Source organism: Apteryx mantelli, chromosome 1, assembly GCF_036417845.1.
Source record: "Apteryx mantelli isolate bAptMan1 chromosome 1, bAptMan1.hap1, whole genome shotgun sequence".
Lineage (NCBI taxonomy): Eukaryota > Metazoa > Chordata > Aves > Apterygiformes > Apterygidae > Apteryx > Apteryx mantelli.
This window is the reverse complement of record NC_089978.1, coordinates 148,062,387-148,076,998: the sequence shown is the minus strand read 5'-3', so window position 1 is coordinate 148,076,998 and position 14,612 is coordinate 148,062,387. Positions and strand designations below refer to the sequence as shown.

General features: G+C 38.4%; 1 protein-coding gene across 5 annotated transcripts in view; it reads left to right on the top strand.

The window, feature by feature from the left end:
- SOX5 (SRY-box transcription factor 5) overlaps positions 1–14,612 on the top strand; it is a 487,372-nt gene that overhangs the window by 226,153 nt on the left and 246,607 nt on the right. For all 5 annotated transcript variants that reach the window (XM_067306163.1, XM_067306169.1, XM_067306144.1 and 2 more), the window contains one exon: positions 5,434–5,665. In XM_067306163.1, the coding sequence (XP_067162264.1) occupies positions 5,435–5,665 (231 nt within the window). In that variant the 5' untranslated portion in view covers position 5,434. The remainder of the gene's footprint in view (positions 1–5,433; positions 5,666–14,612) is intronic.

Here is a 14,612-nt window from a genome sequence, read left to right as displayed (position 1 = left end):
GGTAGTCGTGTCTGCATGTCTGTCCTCGCGCATCTGTTCAGCATGCATCTCCTCACCCATCTCCCGCGTGCGGGGCTGAGCGATTTAAACTCTGCCCGTGAGAAAGCCTGAGTTTGTAGCTGCCAGAGAAACTCAAGAGGTGAGCGTTTTCATGCTGATTCAGAAGCTGGCTATACAACTGCAGTGAGGCTCTGTCACGCCTGGTTATGGTGCAAAAACAACAATGCCTCTCTTGAGAAGGGAAAAAACAAAGTATTGCACAGTCAAAATTTTGACATACAATTTAAATCATCTCTCTGCGTCCTGTGGACTTGGAGCTGTCAAAAAGGCAAAGCCTGTGTTTGAATGGAAAAGCTTTTTATTTCTTTAAAAAGTGTACCAACTATAATTATCCATAACTATGCAGGCCTATTTTAATGCTGTTTTATAATTACAGGTCTTAATGCTAGATTATACAAAGTCATTTATAAATAGTCAGAACAGAAGGACTTTGGGAATTTTTAACCTGTAGCTTGCTGTAGGTTGTGGCAGCTGATGGGATTTTGCCTGTATATATATAGTGTTAGCTCTGTAATGATTGATGAATCCCTTAATTAACTCCCAACAAGTTAAGATTTATGGCCTCATATCTTTTTCTCCTGACACATCTGTGTTTGTCACTTTTAAAGACATGGATAAGCCATTTCTCCAAAAGCTTTTGTGGATATTTGAAATGTTTCTGAGGTATTTTGCTTAATGTAACAAGATTAGGATTTTATGACATAAAATTTATGAAATTTTATGGCATAAGCAATCAAATTGGAATGGATGCTGGTTGTGTGCTAGAGGGCACTATCTCCTTGAATACTGGATACTGGTTTAGATTTATTTTGGGTATGCAATCATGCACCGAATGAACCAAAACCAATGAACAAATGGAAATCTAGTGGGGACTCTTAAATGAGGTTCTGTTAAAAATAATGAAAAAAAACAGACCTGTGGAAAGATCACTTTTCTGAGGCACTAAACTCATGGAAAAAAAATAAACTAGTGTCATTTGGTAGCCTGAAATTATTTGGGTGGAACCAATATTTTTATATGGTGTGAGGAAACAATTTATGCAGATGCAGCGTAGGTTGTGGAAAAGGCAGCCGTTCAGCAGTCAGTGGCAAAGGCAGGGATCGGTGGGCCCAGGGTAGCGCTTTAAGCCCACAGAGGGTCTCCTGGAAGTTGAGGGGGTGTAAAGGAACGTGTGGAGCCGAAGACAGGAAGCTTTTAGTGGGAGAGGAATCACATCAAGTATTTGCAGGACAAGAGGGAGTTTGAAGAATGCAATTTGACTGCCCTGAAAAACCATACCTACTACCAGAACCTGTGTTTATTTAATAGAAGAAATATATTTTTAATTGTGTAATTTTTTCCCCACATTTTCTGCATATTAAGGAGCACTTCCTAAAACAGAAGAGTACCCTTACAAGAAATAGGGTGGTATTGGAATTCCTCCCTAGAACTAAGTCTTCAGTTTCATCCTGACCTTTTGATAAAAATCAAGTTCGGGTACTTGTTTCACAACTCAGATGTGTCTGTGCAGAGCTGGGTACTGGCTGCATTCTACTGCAGCTGAACTTGGTAGTTTTAGGTTGTCTAAAAAATTAATACTTAGATCTTGAGTTGATATTCAGCAGAATGGATTATTGACAGTTAAAAATTCAACTCTTCTTGCAGGTATTAAATTGTAAGAGATTCCAGCTGCAGAGGCACTGTTTTAGCTTCAGAGTCTGGTGCACTGTGTAGCAACTTTTCTGTGAGCTGTCTTGACTTTTTTTTTTTTTTTTAATCTTATCCATAAGTTGATGTTTGAGGAAGCTGACATTTCCTCTCTGATAGTAAACCTTTTCCTTCACAGTGGTGCAATTGAAAACCCTTCATAGTTTCAGATCGTTTAAGGAAAAGATATTCAAGTCATGTAAATTGTAAACTGTTGTGTTATGACTGAGGGTAGTTCCAAGATGTTTGCAGTCCTCTGTGAAGATGGAATAATGTGAGTCCCTCGCTTTTTAAAAATTAAACCTAGATCTGTTGAAAAGAGCTCAGTTTCAGAGAACATGGTGACTCAGAATCTAGCTGTTTCCTTTCATTTATTGTTTGTAACAGGAACTCAACTTTACTTGCATCTCAGATATGGAATCTCAGTTAATACTGAGTTTCGTTAACATTAGCTCAGGAAAATGAAGATGTGTGAAAAGAAGAGCATTCAAGGATATGGAGTGTGGGAGCATTTAAAATTCAGAGGAAGGACCAGTAAAACTGTAGAAATAATGAAAGACTAACTGTGAATGGATTTACCTTGTATCGTGTTGTTTTCTGCTTGTGAACCTATCAAAGTAATTTGCTGCTATAGGCTTTGGTACTTTCAGTCCTTTTTGGAGGCTATTTCAGGTTGAAGTAGATTTGATTTTTTTTTTTTTTTTAATCTTGCATTTTCTTTTGGAAATTTTCCAGATGTTCATAAGGAGTAAGTCTTCTGTGAAACTGTGATGTTTGTGTTTGATGTTAAAGGTGGTGGTGAGATTTACCTGAAAGCAAAGTGCAATCATCTTCTGAGCTCTGTGACCCTTCCCTAGGGTTGTGCAGCCACTTCTCCGAATGTCCTAGTCACTTGAAAGAGTAATGCAGACTAGAAGAGTAACTTAGTCCTCTTAGCCACCTTAGTCATTTCTTAGCCCTCTAGCATTATGATGGGCACACGGCTTGCAATTTGAGCTGGATCTCATAAGAGCTGTGTGAGGTAGGAAGAAGGTTCTTCTCCTTCCCTAGTTTCACTATGGCCCACAGTCTAGCCCACAGGTTTTAGTTTTGGATCAAAAATATGATAATCTCTCTTGCTAGTATATAGAGGTGGTCACCTCTATTGCCTTCCTTGCCTGTTTTTTATAAATTCCCTGCAGAAAATGATATCATCCCTTTTGGGAACAGCGACAAGCAGAAGGTGATGATGTTTTGCAGCATGCTAACTGAACACTATAGTGGAAACCATATATTCACAGATAAAGTTTAGCAGAAGAGCTTTACTTCGAAATGATAGTTGAACTCTCCTTGCGAAGTAATGTGACAGAATCTGTGGTTATTCTGAATTAACATCAGTGGGAGTTTTTCACACAACTTGAGTATAGAGTATACAATACAAATCTTCATTACAGAAGAAGGCATCCTCTCTCTATATTATATTGTCAAAGTGAATTGTAGTGGAGAATTTTGTAGGTGGTTTACAGTGTTTTCAGTCATCTTGTCAAATATAAATGTCCTGAAGCATAGAGCCTTACTGTGGAAAACCTGACTAATGATTTTGTGTCCCTCCCTTTTTGTTTGCCAAAATTGAGACAACCACTTAGTGCTGATTTTCAGAAAGAGAGATTTTCTAAAAAGCAAGCTTCTATTAAGGCAGCCCTGAAACAAGTAACCAAAATGTTACACTCAGAATGAATAGAAAATGTATACCTTGGTGTGATGTGTGTATATCAGTGCAGAATATGAATAATTCACATTAACTTAAGGACAGAGTTAGATAGTTTCTGCAGAAGAAAAGCTTGGGTTCTGTTACATCAAGCATAGCTGTAAAATTCTGAATTCAGTGGGCTAATAGAAAACTGCCAGTTAGAATCTATCTGGTGATCTTGGTCTTTATACATATGCTTCTCTGCAGACACGTAGGTGGGAAAGCCTAAAAAACAGAATTCAGGTAGGATGTATGAAGTGTTAGTCTGTTGGACTGAGTCAAACATTAATAGCAAATACAGATTGCTTCTCTATGTACAGACAATAGGTAGTGTTCAGAAGAACAGGCAATGTGCAACTGAGTATTGGTTCTGGTAGGCTTCTTTTTTTTGATTGAGTTTTTTTTTTTTTAATATAATCTAACTTGGCTCAGGAGGCAAAGCTCAAAATGAGATCATTAGAAACAAAATAAGTTCTAACAAAGGGCTGTTTAAAGTCACTGTTTGTTTTCAGACCCAGTTGACTGCCACTAAGAACCATTTCGTGCTCAATATGCCAAATCGCATGGACATGCTCCACCTCACAGCAGCCCCACACATGGTTCAAGAGGCTGCTGGGCTTTTGAAACGCAGTCCTTTAACTGTGAAGTGGAAAATCAAAATGGGGTAATTAGAATCATAAACGCTAGATTTTTGAGGAGGAGCAGTATTACTTCAGCCTCTCTTTTCAACTTTTATGTACAATAGTCTTCAGTTTCCTTGTTCATAACTTCTTATTTTCCGTTGAATATTTTTCTTTTTTATTTTTCTTCTTTTGACTATGTCTATAGGGTTTCTTACTTTTCATTCCACTCCTTGTAACAGATGCTCCTGCTTAGCACGGTGGCCCATTATGCCTTCCATGCACATATCCTGATTTTCATGAACAATGCTGTTGTAATTAATCCCCAGAGTCCCCAACATTTTAGTATTTAGCTGGACCTTTGTATTCTGAAGACCAAACTGAAGTGTTCTGAGTTCATACTGTGTTGTAAGATTTTTTATTGTGACCGTCTTGGATGAAAACTGACCTTTCCAATGACATAAGGATTCTTTCAGTCTTTCTGTAAGGTGATGTACAGATATTGTCAGAACAGTATTATCAGGCAATCTCAAAAAATTTGGAAAGTGGGCCCAAATTTTGCATAAAGATTTGTGCATGATTTTACATTACATGCCCTATGTGTGTTCCTTGTGTATCCTGTTTCATATAGATGTATTTTATATTTACATGTTTTTTTCCCTGATATGGCTATAGGTAGGAAATATAGACTATCTTGACAGCAAGTCTTCAGTCAGTCATTACAACCTTGAATTTATGCTGTCAAAAAGCTTTGATTATTAATGTCCAAATGTTTAATTGCTTAACTATCACAGATCTGTGAACCTTAAAAGATTATTGCAATGTAACTATAATGTTCTATCATTCACATAGGTGAAGTTTTATAAACACAGACATTTTGTCTTGACAACAAGCTTTTTTATTTTATGTTATTTTATTAGATACTATTAAATACATGCAGATGATTATTCCTTAAAAGCTGAGTTGACAATAGCTTGCATCGGGAGACATTCTGTCTTCTACAATCTCTTGCAAATACAAAACTAGATGGATATATTTTTAAAGGAATTGCATTTCATTATACAGTTGTCTTAGGTGAATTTTCATGTTTAAGAAGCCAGAATACAAGAGAGTGCTATATTAGTGTATTATTCTCACAACAAACAAGCCACTGTTCTGTTGCTACCTGCTTGGCCATTGTTCCCAATTGTGTATGCTTTGCAGTGGTATTTGGATGGTTTCCTGCTCTCTGCCAGCACAAAAAAGGCATTTCTGTTACAATGGCCCCTAACCACACAATGACGGCATTAAGGATTTATTTGGAGGTTTCATTATTTTCTCCTCTTTTGTTCCTTCCAGGATGTCTTCCAAGCGACCAGCCTCTCCGTATGGGGAAGCAGATGGAGAGGTAGCCATGGTGACAAGCAGACAGAAAGTGGGAGAAGAGGAGAGTGACGGGCTCCCAGCCTTTCACCTTCCCTTGCATGTGAGTTTTCCCAACAAGCCTCACTCTGAGGAATTTCAGCCAGTTTCTCTGCTGACGCAAGAGAACTGTGGCCATAGGACTCCCACTTCTCAGCACAACACAATGGTAGGTTTGCTAATGGTCTATTGTGCTTACATCCATTCTTTCAGTTCTGCCTCTACAGTAGTTTGGCATCCAGATCTGTACTTTATGGAGTATACAATGCATAGTTACACGTACAGAACATGCTACAATAATGTGAAAGCTTTGACCTAGCTGGACTGCCTTCACCCTCCACTACAAATGCTAAATCACTTATGGTGCAAATTCCCCTTTTCCTCACCTTTGCCTGCTGGCATTTAGGGTGCTAAAACTTTTTAGTTACAGTGATGTAAATTTGAAGTGTATGTATTCAGCAAGCAGTAAATGGTTTTGGAACACTGCAAGTGAGAGTCATGTTTGGCGTGGTGTCTGAAGTATCACCCCAATGCCAAGTTTGTGCAATAGTAAAGCACACAAGTCTGCCTGAAAGGTATAAAAAGCAACTTTGCATTTTGCTGTTTTTAAAAATTCAACTCTGATGTGTATTTTACATGCCACAGATACTTAAGAGAAAATTTACTATGTTTACAGAATTATATCAGCCTACTACTTTTTCACTTGTGAGTTACCACCTCTTTATGCACTTTACAAATGATAGTGTGCACTTAATTCACTTATTTAGCAGCCCACTGATAGTCCAGAACTGGCTTTGTATAAAAACAGACAGACAACAAGAACAAGAAAACAATGCAGTGTTCCTCACTAGTACTGTAGTGTCACTGCTGTAAAGTGCAATGTTTGAACATTTAATGTAGAGTACTGTGATACATTTTTATAAAGGTTGAAAGGTGCAGGAAAAGCCATTGAAACCCCAGGACTTAGGCACCTTGGCAAAGCTGTCTATTGTGAACATGCTTGCACAGTTCTTGGACGTGTACAAATTGACTGTAACTTTTCTGTTAGTCCCCCATTTTGACAAGGGCACTGACAGTTTCACTCTAAGTGAAGATAATGAATGGACCTGTGTATTTGAAGGCTTTTAAAAAGGAATCCCGAAATAGGTGATAGTTTATTCTCATAAAAGCCTGCAACAACTCCATAGTGCTATTTAAGCCCTTACAGCTCATTACGCATATGTAACAAGCTCTGTATAAAAAGCCTTAGGGATTATTATTTCTCATTGGACAAAGTCACTGGATATTCACTGAAGCTGCTTTCCTAGACAAAGTGACTCACTCATCCCATTCCTTCCCCCCCTGCCCCTTGTTGCTCTAATGCTTAAGTTCATGCAGTGATTTGGAATATTTAATTTTATTTTGAGCTATTGCAACTTTAAATGAAGAAAGAACCCTCTTGCAAAGATTACTTATGGGCAGGGTTGTCATTATCATCTTTTTCTAACTGGTTTGCCTCTGATCCCTTATTATGCATTTTATGCAGTTCCACTAAATGGGATGTTAGGTTGTTACTGGTGTATGAGCTTTGCTGTGTTTTGGCCTGTCTTAAGAGAGCATATTAAAGAAAAGGGGCTGTTCCTTAGGACATGTAAGTTGACAGTCAAACTTTTGATGACTCCATCTGTAGAACTAGACCCTAATGAAAGAAAAACTCATTGTCTTCTAAGGAGCCCAGCAGGAATATTCTAACTGCACCTCACTGAAACATTTGACTGCTCTTTAACTGATTTTAACAAGCTTTTCTATTCATTTATAGGTTTTAAGACCAAGAAATTTAGCTGATCATCTAGTGTGACTTCCTGCTATATAGACTGTATTTAATCTGATATCAAAACAGTGTATGATGTCTCTTAATAATACAAGGTATTGTATGTCTTAGGCAATTTCATTGTCATAATGAGATACTGTAGGTTGATTTGAAGCATTTTTTGGGGGTTGTGGGGACAGGTTTTGGTTTCATATATACATAAAAAATTGCCAGTTTGAATGCATGTGACATTTTGGTAATATTTCTCTTTTAGTGAAGAGCGTCGTGTAAAAATGATCATCCAGGTAGGTCAGAAAGGATATAGTCTGTATGTTTCCAGACAGAAGGAAGTGATTGTATAAGTGAGCAAAATACACGTAATCCCTCCCTCTGTTCTTGTGGTATATAGTTGTATCTTAAAAGAAGGAACTGTCTGAATCTAGAGGTTGGATAACTTTTAGATGGCTTTGTGTGATTATTATTTACAAAAGTAATTCCCAAAGAATATTTTCACCTTGGTAGCATCACAGAAGTCATTTTTATACTGTTTGAACTGACATTCTGTGATGTTTTACTGTCTCTGGAAAGCCAGTCCAGGTGTATGCAGATGCACACACAACCACACAGTGCAGTCCAATACAGTTTTATTGACAAAGCTCCAGCAGTGTGCTTCACACTTGTTAATAGCTTGTCAGCTGTACTGCACCTACTGACTGAGTCTCCAAGTGACTGTGGGGTTCTCAGTTTGCAGCCATATGCTGTCCTTAGCAGGGTATACCTTTTCAGATCTCTTCAGTGTCCAATAAGACACGATCAGATATGCAGCTAGCTGGAAATCATGCAGTGCATCACTCGACTGAACACTTCTAAACCAGACCGCTCCGTGCACGTTTTGTTGGCTAAGATGTTTCTCCCAAATGATTTTTAGATGGACCTTTAGATCCACCGAGATTTTTCCATGTAGGCTACATATATAACTCCCGTTGGGCTTAGAGAGTGAACCCAGCAGAAGAAAATCACAGCCAAGGAAGGGGTCTGGGAAAGGTGTGGAGTTACACAGCTTTGTCTCTTTGGTAGGCTGCATGGTTGAATTCCTCTTGCCACCACAACCGTCCCCGTCTCCTCATACTCTGCCTCAACACTGGATTGCAAAGAGACAGCTAGGAAAACAGTTTCAGCCTTGAGAATCAATTTCTTGGCCTCCTTTTTCTAGCTGCTAACTGGCCCTCTGTTTCATGGGTTACTTCCAGCTGTGCTTCCTTTTACAAGTCCTGCCAGCTGGGACATCCTAGGAGCCTTAGGCTAAAGGGCTAATTGCAGCAGAATAACAACTCAACAATTCGCGAAACTTAGATTTTCCAAAATTTCCCCTATTCCTGTAGCCCAGGTTGTAACAGCTCCTGTCTTTGACAGCCAGTTTAGAGCCAAAGCTCTTAATACTGGGAAAGTTCTTTCTATAAAGGAGGGCAAAAGCCAAGAAAGAGGTCTTTAAACCTAACCATATCAGCAAAAAAGCTGCAAAACCACACCTTCCATCTTTCCATCAAAGCGAACAGTGTATTTCTGAGGCTGCTGGAACTGCAACCAGAAAGAGGTCTTTCAAAGGCAGGGGCAACTGTATCCCAAACTCCCTTCCTGTTGAAAAAGAAACTAGATACTTATTCTAAGTAGGAGAGTATTTCTTTTCTTACTAGTGGAAGAGCTAATTTATCAGATTTAAACCAAAAACTTGGAAGAAAGTGTAAGACACATAATTTGCCCTACAATATATATGAGTGTCCACTTAGAATGTTAATAGCAGGCCATAAGCTTAGCTGGGAAACACTTGAGGATTATAGTATCAATTAATACCTTTTTGAAGAAACTTATTAAGGCTGCAGTATTTTCAGGGATAGTTATAGTAAAGAGATTAGCAGAGATAGTTGTTAGTTCATCTAAGTTCTGAGGGTTTATTTTATTTATTTGTTTTTGCCCGCCTTGTGCTTTGTGCTTTCACCACCTCTCAAGAGTGCTGATGTCACCGGCAGTGTCTGTGCACTGATTTCTGAACATAAGAGATGGGAAGGCTAAAAGCATAGTAGTTGATTAATGTATGTTGTGGACATGGTATACTGTGGTTAACTTTGACCATTTTTAATAACGATAGAATACCATTCAAATGCCAGATGAGGTAGAAAAGGCAAGTTCTGACCAAAAGATTGTATTGGTAAAGTGTTGTTGTGTCATTGTCTTTTCATATTCCAAACTGACTGCATTTGCTAGCCCACATTTGGCCTATACTTTCAGTGGGATTTAGTATTCATTTTCAGCTGTGCTTTAAATTGATATGAAATATTTTAGTGCACTGTTAAATAGCCTTGTTGCTTCTCACTAAAAATTGCTGCATTTCTGTGGTGCATGAAGTCATTCCTCTGTAACTTGGGAAGTATATTAAAAATTTTTGGTCATATTAAGAACAACAGTAGTACTGCTCAAAGAGCATACCTACACATTATTTCATGCCTTTCCTCCACTTGCCCAAAATAAAAAGTTGTTTAATGCTACATTTGAATTTAATCTTCACGTACATCCTGATCTACACTTCACCAGTTGGTCTGGGGTCATCAACATGTGAATATTATCAGATCAGAACAACGTGCAGCTAGAGCACTTAGCTACTGCTCAGAAGTTGTGAAGAGAATGGAAATCTGAATGTGTATAGCTTTTTAAAAAGTCAAAATAGGACTCTAATTATACTGAGCAAAAGAATGCCTATTAAAAAAAAAAACACAGTGGTTTTAGAGAAATTTTAATTTCCAGTGTACCTTTGTGCATCAAGCTTAGGATAAGTTATTGTGATGGTACAATGCACAGTGTTGTGAACACCAGTGCCGTTATTGTGCCAGCTCTAATAATGAGAATTTCATTGTTTGGGGAGAGCAGTCTCCTACACTCTAGACAAAAGTGTAATTACTTTTGAACGATGTGGAATGTGCTCAGTTTAATAGCACGGAGAATAGATTCACAGAGATTCAGATAAAGCTAGCTTGGAAGCCATATGTGCAATGTGGCAGTATGAAATTGTTAGCAGGCACCATAATTACACACACGCACACACACACAAGCACACATACACAGAGAGTTTCACAGTTTAAACTGTAAACTGTTGTTTTTGTAAGAGACAGGCTTATCTGAACAAGACTAGTTCAATTAAAACAAAGCAGAAATGGTGATAAGTTTGCATTTGTCTTTTTTTGTTCTTTCCGTCTTCTCTTCATGGTAAATTGATATTTATAAGATGATGAAATTGCATTGTTACAAACATTGCATTATAAATGTCATCACAAAAGTAGCACATGAAAGCTGTTTCCACAGATATAATTTCAGGCTTGTATCACAGTTTGATCTTTTCAATCTTTACACTTGTACCATATCAGAGAATGACTGTGAGGGCTATTAGGAAAGGGAACAAATAAAGAAGAATCAGCCAAGACCCGTCAAACAGCTGCAGAAGTTGCCTGTTGCATCATTTTGTCCTGACTCTAGAAAACTCTGTACAGTCCATGGGAACCAGTAGTGAGGGAGCCAGAAAAACCTTGGATGCATTTGGTATCTGCATGAGAAAATATCTTACATTTAAGTTATTAGAACCTGCCTGTCCTCCTTGTCATGATTTGACATGACAGGCTCTCCATCCTGTCCTATCTATTTCTGTAAGTAATGCCTATATTATTTAACATTTACTTGCAAACTACTTGTCATACTCATCCTATGGAGGGCAGGTAAACCAATTAAATATTTTCATTCTTCAGATGAGGCAGAGGTTAAAGCCATAGTGCAATTCAGAGGTAATCCGTTAGTTTGGGCAAGTTCCCTTGGTTTGTTGTACCAGTCTGTTAATACGGTGAGTTTTGATTACTTGTGGCCATGGAAAGCAAGGGTGGATATATTATTCCTCTGGCTGAAGTAAATGGCCAGAAAGGCTAGCTGAAGTCTGAAATAGCCCATCGGTGTTTTGATCAGACTCTAAAAGGTCCAAAGGTTTGTTAGAGGACAATAAATAAGAAATGAAGTAGGAAATCACCTCTCTTTTTTTCTAAGCAGGAGAGTTAGAACTACATTTAAAACAATAAATGTACAAATCAAAACCAGCTTTATCATTTATAAACTGCATGAAATACAGGGTGCAGATGACTGTAGTTTTTAAAGGCCAGGAAGAGAAGTGGAAACAGCAGTTGTTTGTTTTTGCTGAAGATCATCTTACTGTGAAGCAGTCACGTTTCTAATGGATTCATTTGAATGCAGTTAAGCAGAAAATAGTCAACAGAAAAGTAAACACCTTTGTTTTATAGAAGTGCTGGGAACTGTATGTATCCATTGTTTGCAAATGATTATATGCCTAGGAATCAATTCATTGACTTCATACTGGAAAATATCTTCCTCTAATCTTCTTGCATAAATACTAGCAAAATCTAATTCACGTGAATAACTGAAAAATTACACAGAAAAAAAACAGGTAAAATCATACAACCTGCAGTCCTTAGGAATATTTGTACCAGATGTTCTCTCTTCTGATGAAATAAAAAGAACTATTAACTGCCCTTTCAAAGAAATACTTAAAATAAAAAACTTGGTCATCTTTCTAAGCAAAGTGGTCTGCCCCAGGACCTCCACAGTGGACATGGTGGCCTCATTCCAAATTGATATCTCAATCCAGACTGCCTTTAGGAAGTAGCTCTGTTCAGGATTACAGACATTTACTGAGATGTGCTAGGCAGTTTCACTGAGGTTTGTACGTTTCTTCCTGGCAAGAGTGCATTGGCTTCAGATCTGCCCAGTCAGCCTAGTGGTACATGCAGCTTTTGTGGCTGGGAACTGCAGCAGCATGCCTGCAGCAGTACGCTGCAGCTGGCACCCAGAAGACAGAAACGACGATGAGAACAAGGAGGTCTTCCAGAGGGAGGTGGGATGTATCACAGGTGTGGAACATTAGTAAGGTCAAGACAAAATTTTGGAGCTACCAGTTGAGGAGTGCTGCTGAAGATGAAGACTAGGGTATGCAGAAAGCCTCTGCAGGACTGCAAGATTTGTTTAAATGTGACAATGTAGAGAGACTGTATTTCAGTGTTCTTCCTTCTGCTTTTGTTTTCAACAGTTGATCCCCAGCTGTGACGTAACCTAGGTAGGATCTATGGTATTTCCTTTCTACCAGAACTCAAACAATAGCTGAGGACTTTGTATAGTTTCTCCTGTCCAGATCCATCACCTGTGGCACTCTGTCCAAATTTATACTGTCTTTGTCTTTTCTCTGTTGAAAATGAGTATCTTCACAGCACTGCAGCGAGACAGAGGTTCTTCTACAAGTACAACACCCAGTTCTTCATGGTTCTGGAAAGAAAAGGCAACAGAAATTTGGTTACTTTTCATGCTTTCCCTTTCAACCAGTGAGATTATCTCCTTTGGCCAAACTTGTTCACTGCTTTTAGGAATTTTGTGGCCTTTGACTGGCTCTGCAACTACTACCCGATTAGAGTGCCGTTTAGCAGACTTGCATACATTTATCTGACACATGCATCAAGGCAAGGCACACAGGTATCTAAGTTGATTGTATTTTGCACCATATGTAGTTCTTTTGCCTTTGCACACCACCTTCACTCCCTTTTGCTCCAGTGGTTGCCCATTCATTTTAGAACTTGGAGAACATTTTTGCCCTTGTGCATTCTCTCTGCTCCATGCTCTTTTTATATCTGCCTGATTTCCTGCCAGTAGCTGATGTGGCTTCCTCCCTTCCTTTTCACTGCGGGTGAGAAAGCCTTCTTCTCTACTTCCAGCTTTACAAGAACAATACTGTTACAATACCACTTTTTATCTACTTTCAGTTACTCTCTGAAAACCTGTTTCTTCCTTACGCCTTTTCTTTCTCTCCTTGTAGTCTTTATATAACTTAGTCATTTTTATTATTTAATCCATTTTAAAGCCTTTTAGTAAATAGCTCATATGAAGACATTACACAGTAAAAGAATGTAGTGCGTTATTTGCTTGTACAGAATGTCAGTAGGCTAAAGATTGTTGTTTTTTGATACGCATCTCTACTTTCAATTGAAGTATTCCAAAACTGAAGTGCACTATGAGGTGTTGGTCACGGTTTCTTGAATTTCAAGGTTGCAAGGAATCTCTGTGCTTATCAACTCTGCCTCTTAGAAGTGCCAGAACCTTCTGCTTCACAATCATGTTTTAGCCTGTGCTCTCCCATTAACGAAGGTTTGTGCCCATAGTTAGGATGTTGCCCATCATAGTGACATTTTTAAGTATTTCTTTGCTTCCTGTCCTTTTAATGGCTCAGCGAAATGCTGCACCGTGTTTTTTGACTTTGTCTCCTTCAAGTATGTCTTCTCAGGTTACACAAATTAAGTTCCATTAGGCTGTGCCTAGGCCAGCATTCCCTCTTTAATTTTTCTCGAGATTGCTAATGCTTTTGCAGGTTCACCAAGAGTAATAATGGTTAAAGTCATAATGAAAATGCGGCTTCAGGCAGCTGCTAGCATTTAAAGTGTCATATCATCCACTCATGTTTTTTTTCTGTCATGGAGCTAGCTACTTTCTCTTGTCTTTAGTATATCAGTGAAATGTCACCTTCTCCACTAGAATCTTGGATTAAATGGATTTATTAATTTTCACTGGAGTTTTATAGCTGGAGAAGAACCTGTGGCAAAACAGAGATTCCAAATTTCAACGAGTGTGTTGAAACAACAAGTTGCTTAAGCGTGTGCATTTAACATAGGTGGGTTAATTCCTAAGACACATGCAGAAACCTAACTGAGGGAGAGGTTTGACATGCTGCAATGTCACTAAACCAACCAATGCTCAAAAGTGTTTCAGAAGAATTAAATGGAGGAAACAAATTTTCTTAAGTAAGAATAGTCCTTTATGACTGGAGTAGCAAGCTTGCCTGAATAGCTTGGCCAGCCTCATTTCCAAATTCATTGTAATACTGTTAAGTTCTTTGTTTCTTTTTACTGTTGATGTACAGTTTGTGTGAACAGATAGGGCATCTTTGCTCTTAGCAAAGGAGAAGTAGCCTCAGTGAATCCTGTGAACTTAGCATCACTGGATTAAAGCAATTGGGCATAACTGAGCAGAGTTTGTGCCCAGTTTAACCAAGTATAATTTTTGCCACAGCACCATAACCAATACTATCCTTATGTATGGAAGGAGCGTCTGCTTCAGCATCCTTTTTTATGTTTTTAAAACTCAGTCCACCATAAGGTAAAAAATGACTATGAAAATTAACTGTTTGTAGTTTGTAAAGGCAACAGGCAAATTATAGATTGTTCAAAACATAGACCAA